This window comes from Humulus lupulus, chromosome 1, assembly GCF_963169125.1.
Source record: "Humulus lupulus chromosome 1, drHumLupu1.1, whole genome shotgun sequence".
Taxonomy (NCBI): domain Eukaryota; kingdom Viridiplantae; phylum Streptophyta; class Magnoliopsida; order Rosales; family Cannabaceae; genus Humulus; species Humulus lupulus.
Genome location: NC_084793.1, coordinates 197,355,813 through 197,374,201, shown reverse-complemented (window position 1 = coordinate 197,374,201; position 18,389 = coordinate 197,355,813). Strand labels below are relative to the sequence as shown.

Genomic DNA, 18,389 nt, shown 5'->3' with positions numbered 1-18,389 from the left:
TAATCAAAGGCAGTCAAGAGGGTGTCTGCAAGAGGAAGACTTTGAGTTAAATGATGAGGAGTATGAGCAAGAGGTTGAGGCAGAAAAAGAGATGGGTAGGACATCTGATCCAACTAAATGGTGGGGCAGTGTGACAAATTTGTGCAGCCAAGGTGTTCAGGGAGATGAGTCAGATGGGGTGGACACTGAAGAGGACTTGCAAAGTCTTGGAAGTGATGGTGAAGAGGTTGGGCCTAGGAAGTCAAAAAAAGATTACAATCCTAGGTCCAACTTTAAGGATTTCAAATTTGTATTGGGAATGGAATTTGGGTTTGCAAAACTACTGAGGACTGCTATTAAAGAGTACTTTATTGAAAGTAATAGAGAGTTTAAATATGTAAGCAATGACATGAGAAGAATTAGGGTCAAATGCAAAGCTAAACAATGTCCTTGGTTGTTGTATGCAAGTGTTTCAAGAGCTGACAACACTACTTTCAAAGTGCAGACTTTAGTAGATAACCACAACTATGGTTTGGTCCTTAATAGTAGTCATGCCGTTTCTCCCTGGTTGTCTACGTATTTTTTAGAGCAATTCAGAATCAATCCAGATATGAAGTATAAGACTTTTAGAGAGATGACAACTAAAACCAAGTACTCACATGTTTCTAATTGGATATTCTATAGGGCAAAGGCCAAAGCAAAAATATTGCTTGAGGTAGTGTCTCTGAGAAGTATGCTATCTTGGAAGACTACTACAAAATGATATTGGCTACAAACCCAGGTAGCATTGCCATCATCAAATCAAATATGGTAGAAGGAAAAAGGATATTTGAGAGGGTATACATTTGCTTAAAAGCTTGTAATGAAGGTTTCAGATCTGGCTGTAGACCACTCATTAGTCTTGATGGGTGCTTCCTCAAAGGGTATTGTAAAGGATTGCTTTTGGCTGCAGTAGGAATAGATGCAACAAACTCAATGTATCCTATTGCTTGTGCAGTTTGTGAGAAAGAAAACACTAACACTTGGTCTTGGTTTTTAAAATTGTTGAAGGAAGATCTAGATATTGACAGACCTTCTCAGTTTGTTATGATGAGCGATAAGCAGAAAGGGTTGGAGAATGCTATTGCTTCTGTTTTTGAGGGTGCAGAGGTGAGAAATTGTGTTAGGCACTTGCATTCCAACTTCAAGAAAGACCACCCAGGTTTGTTATTGAAGCAACAACTATGGGCAGCAGCAAAGACAACCACTATTCCAGAGTTTCAAAAGAGGATGAGAGAGTTAAGGGAAACTAGTGAAAATGCTTACAACTGGTTGGCACTAAAGACTCCATCCGAGTGGTCTAGGTCACATTTTAGTGAAATGGTGAAATGTGATATGTTGTTAAACAACCTTTGCGAATCTTTTAATGCTGCAATAGTTGATGCTAGAGACAAGTCGATAATTACTTTGCTAGAAAAGATTCGTTATTGGCTAATGAGTCGGTTTTTCAATAAGAGGGAAAGTCTGAAGAAGTGGATACATCTTGTGGGGAAAATAATATTGCAAATTGTGGAGAAGAACAAGAGTATTGCCAAGAATTGTCTGACTATTAGGGCTGCAACTTATCAATTTCAAGTTGATTGCCCAAATAATGAGTCATTTGATGTTGATTTGCAAAAAAGGACTTGCAGTTGCCGAAGATTTCAACTCACTGGTATCCCGTGTGGTCACGCACTGGCTGCCATATGGACAAGTGGGGCAGAGATAATGGACTATATCCATGAATGTTATAAGAAAGAGACATTTCGGAAAGCTTATGCAGGAATCATATACCCTATGTCAAGCCCAGAGCAGTGGCCAGAGACTGGTTTGAACCCTATATACCCACCTTTTGAAACTAATCTGCCAGGGAGACCAAAAAAGGCCAGAAGAAGAGAGTCTGATGAACCACCCCCAAGTTCAACAAAAACTCGAAGGTTTGGTCAGATCCACTTGTGCAAAAAGTGCAAACAGCCAGGCCACACAAGCAAAACATGCCCCAACCCAACAAATGCTCAGGTAATGCATTATTATAACAAATGGTCATGTCTTTTGATGAAAGATTACACCAGATTAACTTCATGAATTTTTTATTTGTTAGGTTCCTGCTCAAAAGAAAAGGGGTAGGCCACCGGTTGCAAATCCCACTGAAGCAACAAAGAAAAGAAAAGAATGATTGACAAAGAAAAAACAAAGCTTTTCTCAGCAAGGGGTCCCAAAACTCGAGCAAGACAACATAACCTTTCTCAGCAAGGTGGTCCTTCGACTAAGTCCACACAACATGCCTAGACAACCTGCTAGAAGAATGTTCACACTTTTGACAAAGCTTTTGAAGATAGAGAATGAACTAATTTATGTCTAGTTAGGGACTTTCGATGTTTTTGTGAATACTTGACTTCACTAGATCTTATTTTTTTAATAGCTATGGGCAACATGGCCTTTACACTTGATGTAAACCAAATAGGCATCAGATCTTAGTTTGTTTGCTAGTTATGGACAACATGACCTTTAAACTTGATGTCAATACTATCTGGTTTTGGTTCTTACTCTGGTATTGCATCTTAATGAAGTACACTTGTTATTTTTTTACTTTAGGAATTGCACAATACAAATATAAAACTTAAAACCACCAGATTAAAAATAAACCATCAAATTCAATTTAAACAAATAATACTTACAAAAGGGTCCAACAAATTGGATCATAATTTACAACAAAACATTACAATGATATCCCATAACTTAAAACCATTTGTTGATACATATTAAAACTACTACAATGGCTACAACCCATAATTTTTTATTACTTTTTACCACCCTAACTTCATCTTCATGCTGTACTCCATCCTTGCAATCAGCATCAGATACAAAAATCATATCCTCTCCCACAGAAAGATCACTCAAAGCTAGTTGTGTGCTCCAATCGGCATGTGTGTTTCTAGAAACAAGTTCATCCTCCAACTGTTTAATTTTTCTCAACAACCCAGGTATGACCACCTTGCTTCGGGCGCACATATGAGGGTCTAACCAGCAGAAATACCCACAACCACCATTACTCTGTAAACACAAAAGAAATCATCAAACCAGTAGAAGTTAAGAAGAGATGAACAAACCCAAAATTTTCAAAAAAAAAAAAACTACAAATTAACCACACCCGATACTTATGGCAGCACTTGAATCTTCTTCCAGGATTATCGTTGGTCCAAGAAGTCTTGATGACAACTGTTTTTGATGGCCGACAATTGCAGCTCCATTGTTCCATGGTCACATTCAAACTTTTATGCCCTAGACCTTCGTTTTCTTCAAATTGTACATGAAGGATGGAGTTTATAATTTTTAAGTTTTTTTATTCAGATGGTTAAGTTTTTAGTTATATTAGTTTTTAGTTTTATTTATTAGTTTTAATTTATTATATCAGATATATTGTAAACTTCTTTTAAAAAAAGGATTTAGGTGACCTGTCATATTTAAAATTACGTGGACCAATTACAAATTACCAGATTTACCTCTACATGGCACTTGACGGTCAGGTACCAACGGATGCCAAAGATTGTTGACGGAAGGTATTTTCACCGCAAAAAAAAAGAGTTAGGTATTTAAGTGTTATAAAACTAGCAACTTAGGTATTTTCGCCGCAAATATAAAAAAAACAAACAAACAAACAAAACAAGATCAATGCATGGTGATTATGCATACTCTCTGCTGTAACTAAAAAACAAAGAAAGAAATGGAATGAAAAAAAAAAAGGAACATAATTGGAAATAAATACAATTTAGAGCACTCCTAATGGATGAGCTAAAATGTGTTATTCTTTATAATATAGAGAAAAAATAGTTAAGTAGTCTTCCAATAGATGATGTAAAGTTATATTTTTTTTACCTAAATGAATAGTATTTATCTATATGTAGTGAAATACTATTAATCAAGCTATAAATATTTTATTATTTTTTTATAAACTTTTGTATATATATGAGTGTGATATTATTATATTTAATTATTTTATTTCTTAAAATGAATAAAATATTTTAAAAAATATAATATATAAATGATGTAGAGAAAAAATAGAGAAGCAAATGTATAGTATAATGTAAAAGTTATGAGGTAAATTATAAAAATGTATGTTTTGGTGATCTATTTTGTAATACACTTTCTCTATAATATTTAGCTAAAACTTATAAAAACATATTCCATCAGTTTCTTTATATATATATTTATAATAGCTATGCACAAACTCTAATTAATCTATATCTATATTTACATAATATTTATATAATATTTTTTTATAAGTTTTCTCTCTCCATTTAGTTTATATTTATTATTATTTTATTTTATTTTAATTAATAAAATATGTTTAAAGATATAATATTTAAATGATGTAGAGAAATATATAGAGAAGCTGATGTATAGTAAAACTTATATGAAAAATAGAAAAAAGTGTAGTTTGATGGAGCATTTTAAAAAATTGGGGTAGAAGGTTAAATTAATAGGATAGGAAATGAAGAAGTCATTCCATTCCATGTATTATTTAGGATTTGTACAAAAATTTTAACAAGGATTTTGAGTCGACTTTCGTTGAGCATGAGCCGTTGTAGTTTTTCGGGGTGAAGTGGAGAGTCATAGGCCATTGTTACTGTATGACTGTCAAAATTGCAAGCACTTAAAACTTAATTAATCTTTGTCTAAGGATCCCTCCCATGGCTCTCTCCACCGTCTCCACTCTATCTGGGACTTTTCTACCTCCTCTTCACGCCACATCTCTCCCCAGGTTCTTTCTTCTCTTCACATTTATTTATTTATTTATTTCAGCTGGGCATTTCGTCGAACAGTTTATGTTCTTCATTTATATTTCTGGCGTTCGTTTCGCTTGGTAATTCTCTCAATGTAGGTTGGTTTCATTTTTCGTGTATTTCTTCACAGGACTAATGTTACTGAGAATCTCGCCATTGATGGACGAAACTTGAGCTTCTCTATCGCGACCAAACAAGGTCAAACCGTGCCAATTCTAAAGGATTGCTCACTTCGCATTCCCTTGGGGCAATTTTGGATGCTTCTTGGTCCCAATGGGTGTGGAAAGTCGACTCTTCTTAAGGTACATTACAAATCCTAATAGATTTGTCTTGTTTAGTTGCTAACAGTGATGCTGATTTCTGAATTTTTAGAGGTTGTTCAATTCATAGATACAATTTCACATAACATATCGGAAGTCTGGGATTTATAAGAATTTGATTTAGTTGTTTACTTCATCATCAACTGTGCAGATTTTGGCTGGTCTTTTGAGTCCAACAAAAGGAGCTGTCTTTGTGGAAATGCCTAAGAGTTATGTTTTCCAAAACCCAGACCATCAGGTAGATTATTTGTTATATACTTTGAGTCTTATGTTTCATTGTTCCATGACCCCGAGTACTATGTCTGGTAGCCAAAAAAAAAAAAAAGTAAACAAATAAAGAAGAAAGAATGAAGAAGAACTGAGAATTTAAGAGTATAATGAGAGGAAAAGGAGAAGTTATATTTATTTGTTAGTTTTACGTTTTCCTATTAATCAGCATAGATGCCACTTGGCTAGCTCAAATGGATTTTTAGCATAATATTACTTTAACAAAGATTTTACTATGGGTTCTGTAGGTTTTGTATTACAAGTTTACGACCTCAATCTTCATGTCTTATTAAAGGGATGGATCTTCATTTTTGTTTTCTTCGTGGAAACTAATTATCCCTCTTTTCTAAAACAAGGAACTTAGTATATTTGTTAACCAATTCTGCTACTTGGATTTGACTTCTTATATTTCATAGTTTGATTGTGTCTGTGCACATAAGAGAACACCATAGATTCATAGGATTAGTTCACAAGCCAGTGTCTCCAAACATCAATGTTGAATTAAGAAACTAAGAACATTCCCAGAATCTGGATAGTAGGGACTTCCTGAGCTTTAACACTGTCAATTTGTAGCAAAAAGTATATGCAAAAGATTTTTCCTTTTTGTTAAAAAAAAAAAAAAAGAAAAACTCATTGATATCTTCATTACAAAGTTAGTCCTAATTAGGCCATATCCCAATGAAACTACTTACAAAAACTTGATGCCATCAGCTTTAGGCAACTTTGCACCATGTAAAACATAGAGTGAAAAGATAAGTGAACTAAATCTTCTTTTTGAAATAAAAATTTAACTTTGCACCATGCATAAAAACAATATAATGATTGGATTAGGGAAGTTGATGGTACACTTTTGCAGGGGATATATGTTTCCTTTCAGTTAATTTAGATTGGGCTTGCCGTTGCTCTTTGGTTACATCATTAATTAATGTTTTATTGTAAACCAATTGTGTTTTTGATAAGTTATTTTCTTGGTAAATTTATTTAATTTTATTGTTCCAGTCAAATTAAAATACCAATACAGACATTTTTGGATACCATTGTGGTCAGATATCTGCAATAAACCAATTACATGATTACATGATGAAATATAACCTTGCTGCAGGTCGTGATGCCTACAGTGGAAGCAGATGTTGCATTTGGCCTAGGTAAGTTCGACCTTACCTGTGATGAAGTCAAACTTAGGGTGTCAAAAGCTTTGGATGCTGTCGGCATGCTAAGCTACCAACAGGTAAATTATGTAATTGCATGAATCTTTAAGTAACTGTAGCATGAAATTTATTATTCAGTTTATTGCAAATCTCAGCGGTCAGTTCAAACTCTCAGTGGTGGTCAGAAGCAAAGGGTTGCTATTGCTGGTGCTTTAGCTGAAGCATGTAAAGTTCTCTTGTTGGATGAGCTTACAACATTTTTGGATGAAACTGATCAGGTATATTTTCCTACGAATATGATAGAAATCTATGTTGTTTCTACAGTGGTAGGAAGAAAGAGATGTTTTGGACCTCAATTGTGAATAATAGGAAACACCAAATCCATTTTAAAACGGTAAAGGGAAAATGTAGGGTGCCATAGCTTGTTATAATATCTCCATATTGTGGTCTTAGTTAACAGGTAGCTCAGTTTAGTGCTCAATTCATACATGGTCTTAATCTTCTTATATTCTAGTGACTCTGACTTAACAATAAAATTTCAGAGAGATCAAGTATACTTTTATGTGTGTTATTTATTATTATTATTATTATTTTCATGGAACCAGCTTGGTGTAATTAAAGCAGTAAGGAACTCTTTAGATAGTTCTGAAGATGTTACAGCATTATGGGTGACACATCGCTTGGAGGAGCTTGAGTATGCAGATGGTGCAGTCTATATGGAAAATGGGAGAGTTGTCAAGCATGGAGCTGCAAAAACCATTTTGGATTTCATTAAAGGCAGGCAATCAGCTTATATCAAGCAAATCAATTCTTGATAAACTTTTTGGCCCTCCTGCTATTTAAAGTCATTTTTCTGGCAAATATTTATAGACATTCTATAGTTCTGTGAATAACTATAGATTCTCTATAGTTCTGGTATATATTTCTTTCTTCATGCTGTTGGTTTTCTGCTTTTCTTTCCCTAGGTCTTCATGTTTGGAGAATCACGTGGGGCAAGTGTACCTTAGCGTAACTAGTTTTAACGCTGCCATGTCGATCATAGATCAGCATTCTTTGTAGGGTTAAAGTCAGGGAAGACTTGATGACTGCTTTTCTTTATAAATTTGACATAAAATCAATTTGTTCTCTAAAAGTCACTCCTTGCTTTTCATGTCCTAGTTAAACCAAGTCCATTAAGCATTCAATAAAAAACATGACTTAGTTGAGTTACTGGAAGAGCTAAACAATTGGTTGGATTCAATTTGTATTCACACGATGCTGAAGCTTTGGCCATGTTGCGTAGAGTTTTCAGCTGTTATGAACACAAATAAAAAGATACTGAAAATTGTGAACTCAAAAATATAAAACAAACAAAAATTAACATGAAACTGAGATCTGACTTGTTGATGAAGTCTGACAGCACCATATAGATATATACAATTTTGACTTTTGACTTTCTTTAATTTCCTTCTGTATCGAGTTTGGACCGCATGCAGCGTATATTGATCTCATTTCCACTATGCTATTTTAAATGGAAAATTCATTTTATGCCACTATTGTTAGTGGGGGTTTGCCAAGTATTATTCCTGACATTTTTCAGGCTTACAAAGTGATGGTTTGCCCACTTGGATGAAACTTTTAGGTCCAAAAGCACTGCAACATGCAACTCATTCAATTAAAAGAATCACATGTGGATTGACTAGTGGATATGAGCATTATCCACAATTTCCAAGAATTGTCAAATTCCCCTTGTTATTTGTGTGAATTGATATATTGTGTCTGTTTAAGTTGGTCTTGACAAATTGCATTGGTGTTTTAAGTTATAATTGGCAGTCAGCACCATGTTTCCTTTTAAGGGGTTACTTGTTTTATGGGTGGTAGTTAGGCAAGATTACAATTTGCTCAAACCCTACAGCTAAGTTGACTATTTTTTTATTTTTTATTTTTGAAAAATAACCAAAAATGAGTTAGCTTACAAACTCAAAATATTAAAACTGAACAAAATTGAATTGTTTGATGTCACTCCATTTACAATATTACATCCATTATTTTGCTTTTCTATCCAAAAAGACATCAAAACTTAGTTATTATAGCACATTGTGACACTTAGATAAAACAATTAGCAAGAAAATCCCAATCACTTTCAGTACCCAATGAACAGAGAGTTTGATCAACACAAATTGGGTTCTTCTCCCCCATAAAAATAAATAAAAAATACAAGCAAACAAAAAACCCAAGTGAGTAGCTACCTTCCTTCACTTTTGGATTTGTCAAAACCTTTTTGGTATTATCAACTACGATTTTGGAAGGTCAGTCCTCAAGGACGGCATTCTCCTTTTGCTTCATATCTAATCTAATAATAAATCAAACAAAAATTAGTGATAAAGACATTTAAAATTTGAATTATGTAACCACTTTTATAGTTAAACCACACTAAATTTAGGAGTTTTTAAAAAATGTAGAGTAAAATGTGGTGATTCTCTAACATTTCTCAATTTAGCTAGACATAAAAAGTAATTATTTTTTTCATTTAAAAAAATTGCTAATATCACAGACTGTCTGACATAAAATAATGAATGACTAATATATATATATTTTCAAATAATAGCAGAGAAAAGTACATAAAACGTCACACAAGGGAATTCAAAAAGAAATAAATAAATCATTGTTAAAAAAAATAAAAAAAATAAAAATTGGTATAGTGCTCCCACTGGACAGCGGCGAATATTGAAAATTGAAAAATATGAATCATAATAATAGTAATACACATTATATTACACGACGACCCAGCCTTTCCTCCTTCGCTTTTCTTCTCATTTAGATTCTTTCTTTCTCTCCTTTTTCTTGCTCAAATCAGAAAGGGGTCTTTTTTTCTGTACCCTTTTCATGATTTTTTTTTCCAATTCTTAGGTCGTCGCTGCTCAGACCATTTTTGTGGGTCTTCTTTGATCGATGAGGGGGTGTTGAAGTTTTGGAGAATTCTTCAAGGTAATTACTATTCTTTTCGTTTAATTCTTGTATAATTTAGATTTTAAGCTCTTTAACTGTTCTTTTGATCAAGTATCAAATGGGTGACTTCTTGTTTTATATATTAATAAATTTTTGCTAAGTTGACATTTTTAGTTTTGGGTTAAATTATTTTTATTTATTTATTTTGTTGAGTTGGCAACTTTAGTTTCTGGGTTCAATTATATTTTTGTATGCTAGGGCTTTATTCGCACAAATCTTCATCAAACTTGTTATATATATATATATATACTGTAAAACTTCTTATATTTGGGAATAAGTGAAATCTCCTTCAATTCTGTTTTCTTGTGATAGTCTTACGAACTTGTCATATAACTCTCCTGAAATAATCTACTCACATTTGGCATGACCGTCTTTATTTCATACCATGATAGAAACTGTTAAGACTAGGAAGGAATTGATGTTATTTCCAATACATTCTTCATTTTGAAGTAGTTTGTAGTTAGTTTTTTCCTATGGTACATTTTAAGTGGCACTAACCAAAGTAGTTTTTTTTTTTTTTTTTCAAATTCAAATTCAAATAAAAGGGGTATCTTTTTATGCATATGTTTAATATTTTTAACTTCAAATTTTCTTAATTTCAATCCACGTTTAGATAATATGTTTCATCAATGGGTCTATTTACATGGTGTTAATGCTTTGAAGGATTAATTTCTGTACACTGAAGCTCTAAGGTTAAGCATAGGTTCTTTCGATGAACTTGTATTAAGTATATTTTTTTATCCTAGTTGTAGTAGTTCTAAGAATTGATAAACTATTTGCTGATTTTGAATTTGTAATTCTCTTTGAAGGACTCTTTTGTCCCTCCTAATTCATAGTAGTTTGGGCATTTGATGAGTCCATTGAATATGCAGAAACAAGATTTGCTGAAGTGGGCCTAAATTAGAGGCGCAGTTGTATATCTTGGTAGATCTGATAATTTCCTCATCAAGGACACCCGTACAAGAAAAAGAAGACGTACAGAGCTGAAGTTAATTTAGCAGGTCTTCTTTCAACTTATTGCTCCGTGTACTATGCTATTTAGTTTTCACTTGCCAAGCATTCTTTTTTCTTATTCACATTTCTGTAGTTGACATTTGCTCTTTCTAGTATGAGCATTCTTTCGCACACAATAGTGTAGTGGTATTACTTAACACTGCATGTGAACAGTTTTGCTTGCATGGATGAGACAGATGAGAAACATTTGCTTATGTTATGAATGCTGCTGCGGTGAATTCTTTTTTGGAAAAGTTGGGATGTTTTTGTGGCTGATGGTGGAATGCCGGGCTTTTTTATTTCTATTTTTCTCTCTTTAATATGGAAGAGTAAAAAATTTGACAAATGATGATGACTTGGTATTTGATTAAACAGCAGATTGATGGGGTTATTGAAGTTTAGTTTGTGGACTTTGGGTTTGATGATTTGTCAGCAAAAGGACTAATATCAAGCTTTTAGACAGTGTTGGCAACATTCAAATGAAAATGTTCATTTCTTCTTTCCTGAACTCTATAATGGGCCTATTTTGGAATGCATTTATCACTTTATTGCATTATGCCTAGGCTTGGAAGTTCTCCATATATATCATAAAAAGACACCCTTTTTATAAGACCTTTTATGTCAAAAATCCTCTGCTTCAAAGTACACTTCCAATTAGGCTTGGAACATCTTGAGAAATATGTACATTCTAGTAGAAGAAGAAGAAAAAGAAAGGTTCTCAAATTTTGTCTTTTTTTCCTCTAATTTTCTCCTCATTGTTAGAATTTCCTTCGATGTTATGGGGCGGTAGGCTTGTAATAAAAGGGGAGCATTTAAATGTTCTGTATGTTAATGCTCAATATTACATTGGAATTATTTGAAAAGGTTGTATCTGCATATGCATGCAACTCGTAATGATGATGTTTCTTAAATATATGGATTGGTAATAAGATCATTATGTACTGTAGATAAAATATTTTTAATTAACTGATACAAGGACAGTGCTGTCACTGCCACTGTAAAACGCCTGTATTGTTCCTTAGTCACTGTCACTGTAAAACGCTTGTATTGTTCCTTAACTTCTTATCACATTTACGTAGGTGATACTTTGCAATGAAGCCTTTCGAAAATAATGGTACTGACTTGGAAAGTGGTATGGAGAAAGAAAGAAACAGATCTACACGTAGTAGTACTAAGGGAGTCAAATTACAGAATCCGGCATTATTGTCTGGCCTGGCCTATTGCATCTCTTCTTGTAGCATGATACTGGTTAACAAGTTTGTGCTATCTGGCTATGATTTTAATGCTGGGATATCTTTGATGTTGTACCAGGTAACCTATCTTTCGCTGAGGTTTTTCATAAGATAAGTATATTGTATATATGTTCTCAGTAATGACAAATGAAATATTGGATTTTCAGTCAAGTGCCATTTGAGCAATTGATTTGATTGGCAGCTTTTATATGCTAACTAGTTTTTGCTTTTCTGTGGATGCAGAATCTTATTTCAGTAATTATAGTGTCTGTATTGAATTTTCTGGGTGTCATATCAACAGAACCTCTGACATGGAGATTGATTAAGGTCTGGTTGCCAGTGAACGTTATATTTGTTGGGATGCTTGTTACAAGCATGTTTAGGTATGTAGGTATGAAGATTTTACAGTGCGTGGCTATATTGTGCTGCATTTGTAAAGTGCCTTTGATGACAAGAAATTTGAAAATTTTGAACTGGTTGTTCTACCATGTAAACTGCATATGTGAAGTGACTTTCTTTGTGTTACTTTCACTTTACTTGGCCATTTTGTTAAGATATTTAAAATACCAGTTATTGGTATATATTTGATTAGCTTTTTTTCTGACAGCATCTCACCAGCAATTTAATAGGAGTTAATTTCTAAAAGAATATTACCAATTGCAAAAGTACTCCTGGTTATTAATAGTTCAGCCATACCATTGTTAATGTATACATGCTTTATTTTATTTACCAGGATTTAAAAATGAATGTATCATTTGGATTAGATGTGCCCAAATTAATGTTCTTTGTCCTGCCTGGTGAGTCCCGTCAGAGGGATGGGATTCATCTAATTGTTAATGGATAGCATGACCGAGGACTAGTCATCTGTCTTATTTAGAGTGTACTAGTCTAGAGCTTGATTATAAGTTATACCTAATACATTGTACTTCTCTGAAATCAATTGTTCTTGTTTACAGCTTGAAGTACATTAATGTTGCCATGGTCACAGTCCTAAAGAATGTAACCAATGTGATAACTGCTGTTGGGGAAATGTATTTATTTAACAAGCATCACGAGAGCAGAGTGTGGACTGCTTTGTTCTTGATGGTATGTTTTAAGATGTAAATGTGATTTAGATACATTTTTTTTAATTAAAATTATTATTGTTATGAATTTGCCTTTAATTAAAATACATTTTAATCAATTTGCCTTTCATTCATTTTTTTTTCCTTTTTCGCAGAGCATCTTCATTCTCTTTACTTCTCCCTTATATTTATTTCTTAAGTTTTGAGTTATTATCACTTAAATGTTTAGTTAGACATTGGCTGTTTCAGTAATATTGTGGTACTTGTTTTTTTTTTCCTTTTATCTATGTATGTAGCTGAGCACAACTTAATGAGAGGACCTAAAACCAAACCATTATTCATTAGGAATGGGATTTACTCTTATATGGTATTAAAAGGAGAAATTTTCTGTTAACCCGGAGACCAATGACTAAGTGCTAAAAAAAATTTAAATTTTATAAACACTTGATATTGTTAATTTATTAGGGTGACATTAGCTACTCTGAGTCTCCATTTATTGGAAGGCATTTTTGCGAGTCACACAATTACTACTTTGAAATTGTCACTGCACTGTTTATATATACATTTTTATGATTCTGATTTTGCATTGTGCAGATCATATCAGCAATTTCTGGAGGAGTTACCGATTTAACGTTTCATGCTGTTGGCTATGCATGGCAGATTGCTAACTGCTTTTTAACTGCATCATATTCTGTAAGTTCATAGTCTTGATGTTGTTACTGTTTAATTTTGTACACTTCCAGAATATCTATTTTTGTAGATAGTTTTATTTACTTTAAAAGACACGTTATAAGTCAGCTGACCCTTAGTTTTCCTTGTTTGTGGTAAATACCGTAAATATGTTTATGAAATGACCTTGGTGTTGAATGGTAAAGTTAAGATTTTACATTCAAAATGATGAGTAGTCAATCTTTCATTAGATCCTGTAGAAATTTTAATGAACAAACACAAATTTTAACTTTGGGTAGGTGTTCAAGCTCGACAACCCAAAGAGAGAAAGATATTAACGCAAACCGGTCCTTGTATTTTCCTTCACCAGTAATTGCTTGTAATTTTGTCTAATTCATTTTATGAATGCATCTAAGAATACTCTGACATTCAGGTTGGTTTCTTTGTGTTAATTTAGCTTAGAATGTTAGTGTTTAATGCTATATTTATCTGTGCAGCTGACTCTACGTAGGGTGATGGACACAGCAAAACAATACACCAAATCTGGGAACTTGAATGAATTTTCTATGGTTATGCTAAATAACACACTTTCTTTGCCTTTGGGGATTCTCCTTATATTCATTTTCAATGAGGTGGATTATCTTTTAAAAACGTGGGTCCCTCTCTCTCTCTCTTGTGCTTGATACATTATTTTACTGATGTTGAGGATTGAGCCTAGTTTCAAAGAAAAAAAAAAAGGAAATAAGATATATAAGTTGATATAAAATAATTGCCATTTTATTGCTACAAAAAAAAAATTGACATTATATATATTATATCAATATATAAATTACCTTCTTGGAACTAATTATTTTCTTGAAGCATCAAGCACTTGTAGTTTTTAAAATTTCCTCTCCAGCGTTACTGTGATTTGGTCATTGTAATGACCATTTTCGTTAATTAATGCTGGAGAGGTAAACTGCACTCCTTTAAGGCTTTTGTAAGAGCAAGAAAACGAACTTCTCACACATAATGATCAGTCTGCGTAGCAGGCTTTCATTGAAGCTTTTTTTTTTTTTTTTTTATATGATAATGGCCATAAAGAATTTTTGATTGTTTCTTCTTGTTATTCCCTTGATCCTTTAATTCCCTAAAACATAAACTAAATTTGGCTTTAGATTTTGGGCTCTATGGTCCATGATTTAAAACTACATAATGAATCCCAAAGTTAATAGGCAGACATATGTCAACTTATTGATTTGTGTTTTTCCTCTTTCTTCAGCTCTCTTGGATATTCACGTCAGAAGTGATTTTGCTTGCATATATTTGAATACAGGCTGAATGAGTTTCTTAGAGAAAATATTAATAGGTACTAGTAGTCATTTAATAGGCCCTCCATCCATTTTCCTATGTGAGATATGAAAAACCAAAGTGAAGGTGTGTCTAAGTGTGGTTTATGTTTGTTAGGGGATAGTTAGCTCGTTTATGGGTCTCTACAGGTTGGTTTAGTGCTGAGTTGGCACTGAAATAGTTGTATATATAGGTGGCTAAGAGAAAGGATGAATTTGAGCAGTTTTGTGGAGTAAGGTTCTCACTTGGTAGAGTGAGATCTCTTGAATTTACATTGTTAATTGTAGGGTTGGTCACAAGACCAGCCTTAGTTTATTAATAAAGAATTTCATTCAAGTGCGTATCTCTCTGTTTTCTATAAGGTCACGTTTGGAAAGTAGGATTGGATAATTTTTATAGTGTAATTTTGTTATCAAATTAGAGAGGATATTGAAAATATTAATCCAATCTCACTGTCCAAATGTGACCTAAGTACCTTATAATCATAATGAGTAAGCTGCACTGCTAAAACATTCACCCATACTCGTATTTCTAGTCAGAATTCATGAACTTTTCTTGCTAGGTTACGATATATAGGTGCCTTCATTAGATGCTAATTTTTTCCAACTTAATTTACACACTTCCAATACATTTTTTTGGTCATGATGCCTTCGACATTCAACTTATCTAGCCTTACCTTCTCTTGATGAAAATAGTATGTTATTATTCTTTAAATATTTGCACGGTAAGAAATAAGCTTTTTTGAAACCTTAAACTCCCTAATGAAAGAGTTGACTTTCTAGTACTATCCATAAAACCTATCTTTTGTAAAAACAGTATTGATGGGATTCATAAACGTTTTTGTCATACATTAGGTGTTTCTGAACTGTGCTGGTCATAAGTTGAGACACATGTATAAATTAATTTGAATCTAACAGTTCTCAACCTAATGGCAGACCACTTTTGAGGGTACCAACTTTCTGGTTGGTAATGACACTCAGTGGATTTCTGGGTCTGGCAATCAGTTTCACTTCTATGTGGTTTCTTCATCAAACGGGTGCTACCACGTACAGGTAACACAGATTAGTGTATCCTATATTATTTCTCAACGTCCATCCTACTTTTATCGAGTCATTTGGGTTCAGTTTGAAAGTTTTTCTTTTCTGAAAGGTAAGCATGCAAATTAAGTTAAAAAAATCCTTCTTTAACAGTCGAAAAGCATCATAAGAACATGTGGATGGATGCTTATTTTTAAATTATCCAACCCTATAGTTCAAATAAGAAACTTGAATTGGATACTATGGTTTATGTTAAATATAATTTCACAGGTTGAGGGTCTGATTTATGCTTTTTCATGTCTGGCTATTTACTGGGAAGTACTGTGCTAGTTTCTGATTTTATTTAACATGTTTGTGGCAATTTGACCCTTTTTTTTTTGTTTTTTTTTTAAAAACTTGGTTGTATAGGATTTTTTTTGTCTTTTAATTTATTTTGAACTGATTATTTATGTGTGTATAATGTACAATCCTGAATTCATCAATATCTGCAGCCTTGTTGGGTCACTAAATAAGATACCCCTGTCTGTGGCTGGTATCCTACTTTTTAAAGTCCCAACCAGTTTAGAGAATTCTGCCAGCATTTTCTTTGGTAAGTTTCTCCAATAAATAGTCTTTGGAATGTGGTATAATTCTCACAAACTAAAAAAGGATACACCTTGAGTTGCTTTTGTAGTATTTACCAACTTAATTTGCAAATTGTAGGGCTTTTGGCTGGAGTATTTTTCGCTAGAGCCAAAATGCAGGAGCGATCATAGTACAAAGAAGTTTGCAAACCGCTGGGGGTAGCTTTTTGCTTGAAATCCACATTTGGCATGATCAGTGCAGTCCTTTTAACTTATCTTTATCGTCTTGTCAACTAAGGAAATCAGTTATTTTGTGACGGTGTCTAACAAGTGGAGTAAAAAGAAAGAAAGAAAACCTTCCCATTTGCATTGTTGCTCTTCACCATGGTGAGATACGGTGCAAGAAATTGAAGTTGTGTGTAGCTGCATAGGGAGAGGAGATTTGTTGTAGTCTATGTTTGGAAAAACTTGCCATTTTTCTCCACATTCCCCTAATCTGTAGTTTATGTTGTATCTTTTGTTCTCTATGTAGTACTGGGAAGGATGACAATGAGTAAGAGCTGAGCAATATATGATGTGAGGTTTTTCAAAATTTTGGTTCCAACTACAGTTTTATTTTGTTTTTTCTTTCTTTTTTCCTTTCTAGTGAGAGTAAAAAGTACTATACTGGTCATGTCACCCAAAAAAAAAAAATGAAAGTGTATATAGAAATTTTGAAAATTTGAATATTTTCCAGTGAGTGTTGTTTAAATCGTTAATTGAATGTTGTCAATGATAATACGAGGAATTCTTCATTAGGAGTAAAGTCTTTTATTGTTCTTATATCATTATTAACCTACACAAGTCGTTTTCATAGGCTTTCCTACGAAAATTGTGTAGTTTGCTCTGTTTTAGTGTTCTAATTTAAGTTTCAATTTAACTCGACTGAATTGTAACATTTTATTATTCACTATATTATCGTGAGCTTACGCTGCTACTATAATTACTTTTGAAGTATTTCTTTCGTCGTCCTTTTAATTTTGATTTATTAACATCTTTTGTTTTGGGTTCTTTACATGAAATATTTACTTTTATAATGAGAAAGTGAAAAATAAGCATATTAAATATTACACCCTCATTTGGAAGTATATTTATATATGTATATAATATTGTGTATGTATGTTATTGTGTTGTATTGTATTTGGGTTGGGTTGAGTTATGTTTGTGGCCTCCTTTTGTGGGTGTATTTCGTCGCCTTTATTGGGAGTTGTTCAGCACTAGATGTGCTAAAAGATGTACTATCAACTGTGTAGAGCAAATATCATAAATGCAGTCGCCAGAAGTACCTTTATTGGTGGGTAGTGCGTGGCTTGGGGACTACTATTGTGAAATTGGGATTTAACATGTTCCGTACTTAATTGTAATGTATCTAGTTGTAAAATTTATTCTTCTAAAAAAATATATAAAATGTTAGTATTATTTCGTCAATAATAATTTTGGAGAAATCTGAAATACAGCATGCCTTAATCTCCAATTTTTTTTTTTATGACTAAGTGCCCAACTTAAGCACAATGGGTGAAGAGAAACGCCATGGGGAGAGAATAAATTAAAAAAAAAAAGGGAGATAAAAGCTTGTTTATAGAAACTTGGTCAGTTGATCGGAGGGGAAAAAAGAGAGATGAAGATGAGAAGAAAGAGAGATTGATAAAGAAGATAGATGAGGCAATTATTGTATAAATGGGATTTTTTTCATTTGAGAAACCATTACATGAAGTTGCTATTTGGTACCTTAAAGTGCTCAATACCACTTGATGCAACATATTGTTGTTGGTGCAAATCAAATCGAATTCTACATAGTTTTAATTCAAAATAAGATATGTAGGACTCGATATTAATTTGCATAAATAAATGTATACTGAATCAAGTAGTGTTGGACACCTTTACAATACTCATACATGAAACATTATAAGGCTACTTGCTATTAGCTGTCTGTGAAGAAAACCAAAGTAATGTGACAAA

At 33.0% G+C, this 18,389-nt stretch overlaps 3 protein-coding genes across 6 annotated transcripts; all 3 read left to right on the top strand.

Annotated features, from left to right (window-relative positions):
- The first annotated feature begins 786 nt into the window (after positions 1–786).
- Positions 787–2,173, top strand: LOC133826431 (uncharacterized). The gene is made up of 2 exons (XM_062258799.1): positions 787–2,016; positions 2,099–2,173. Exons 1-2 carry the CDS (start codon positions 787–789, stop codon positions 2,171–2,173), a joined length of 1,305 nt encoding a protein of 434 aa, XP_062114783.1.
- Positions 2,174–4,514: 2,341 nt separating this feature from the next.
- On the top strand, positions 4,515–7,450 carry LOC133802254 (ABC transporter I family member 10). The gene is made up of 6 exons (XM_062240525.1): positions 4,515–4,759; positions 4,912–5,083; positions 5,253–5,339; positions 6,471–6,596; positions 6,672–6,794; positions 7,122–7,450. The coding sequence occupies exons 1-6, from the start codon at positions 4,689–4,691 to the stop codon at positions 7,329–7,331; spliced, it is 789 nt and encodes a 262-aa protein (XP_062096509.1). The 5' UTR covers positions 4,515–4,688; the 3' UTR covers positions 7,332–7,450.
- Positions 7,451–9,167: 1,717 nt separating this feature from the next.
- LOC133802226 (GDP-mannose transporter GONST1) lies at positions 9,168–16,983 on the top strand. Of its 4 annotated transcripts, none has more exons than XM_062240501.1 (10): positions 9,168–9,483; positions 10,377–10,505; positions 11,577–11,808; positions 11,973–12,112; positions 12,686–12,815; positions 13,388–13,486; positions 13,960–14,114; positions 15,727–15,843; positions 16,320–16,417; positions 16,531–16,983. In XM_062240501.1, the coding sequence occupies exons 3-10, from the start codon at positions 11,590–11,592 to the stop codon at positions 16,581–16,583; spliced, it is 1,011 nt and encodes a 336-aa protein (XP_062096485.1). In that variant the 5' UTR covers positions 9,168–9,483; positions 10,377–10,505; positions 11,577–11,589; the 3' UTR covers positions 16,584–16,983. The 4 variants fall into 4 exon arrangements, with proteins under 4 accessions (XP_062096485.1, XP_062096491.1, XP_062096501.1 ...); XM_062240507.1 differs by having other exon boundaries at positions 10,344–10,505; XM_062240517.1 differs by lacking the exons at positions 9,168–9,483; positions 10,377–10,505; positions 11,577–11,808 and having other exon boundaries at positions 11,973–12,056.
- Positions 16,984–18,389: the final 1,406 nt, after the last annotated feature.

What these genes read in the sequence shown, in the direction of transcription:
- LOC133802226 (XM_062240501.1), top strand. Translation starts at nt 11,590, where the DNA reads ATGAAGCCTTTCGAAAATAATGGTACTGACTTGGAAAGTGGTATGGAG. An exon ending in GGACTGCTTTGTTCTTGATG is followed by an intron (nt 12,816 to 13,387) that starts GTATGTTTTAAG and finishes TGCATTGTGCAG; the next exon opens with ATCATATCAGCAATTTCTGG. An exon ending in TTCTGCCAGCATTTTCTTTG is followed by an intron (nt 16,418 to 16,530) that starts GTAAGTTTCTCC and finishes TGCAAATTGTAG; the next exon opens with GGCTTTTGGCTGGAGTATTT.
- LOC133802254 (XM_062240525.1), top strand. Translation starts at nt 4,689, where the DNA reads ATGGCTCTCTCCACCGTCTCCACTCTATCTGGGACTTTTCTACCTCCT. An exon ending in GAAAGTCGACTCTTCTTAAG is followed by an intron (nt 5,084 to 5,252) that starts GTACATTACAAA and finishes TCAACTGTGCAG; the next exon opens with ATTTTGGCTGGTCTTTTGAG. An exon ending in TCCAAAACCCAGACCATCAG is followed by an intron (nt 5,340 to 6,470) that starts GTAGATTATTTG and finishes ACCTTGCTGCAG; the next exon opens with GTCGTGATGCCTACAGTGGA.
- LOC133826431 (XM_062258799.1), top strand. Translation starts at nt 787, where the DNA reads ATGGTAGAAGGAAAAAGGATATTTGAGAGGGTATACATTTGCTTAAAA. An exon ending in CCAACCCAACAAATGCTCAG is followed by an intron (nt 2,017 to 2,098) that starts GTAATGCATTAT and finishes TTTATTTGTTAG; the next exon opens with GTTCCTGCTCAAAAGAAAAG.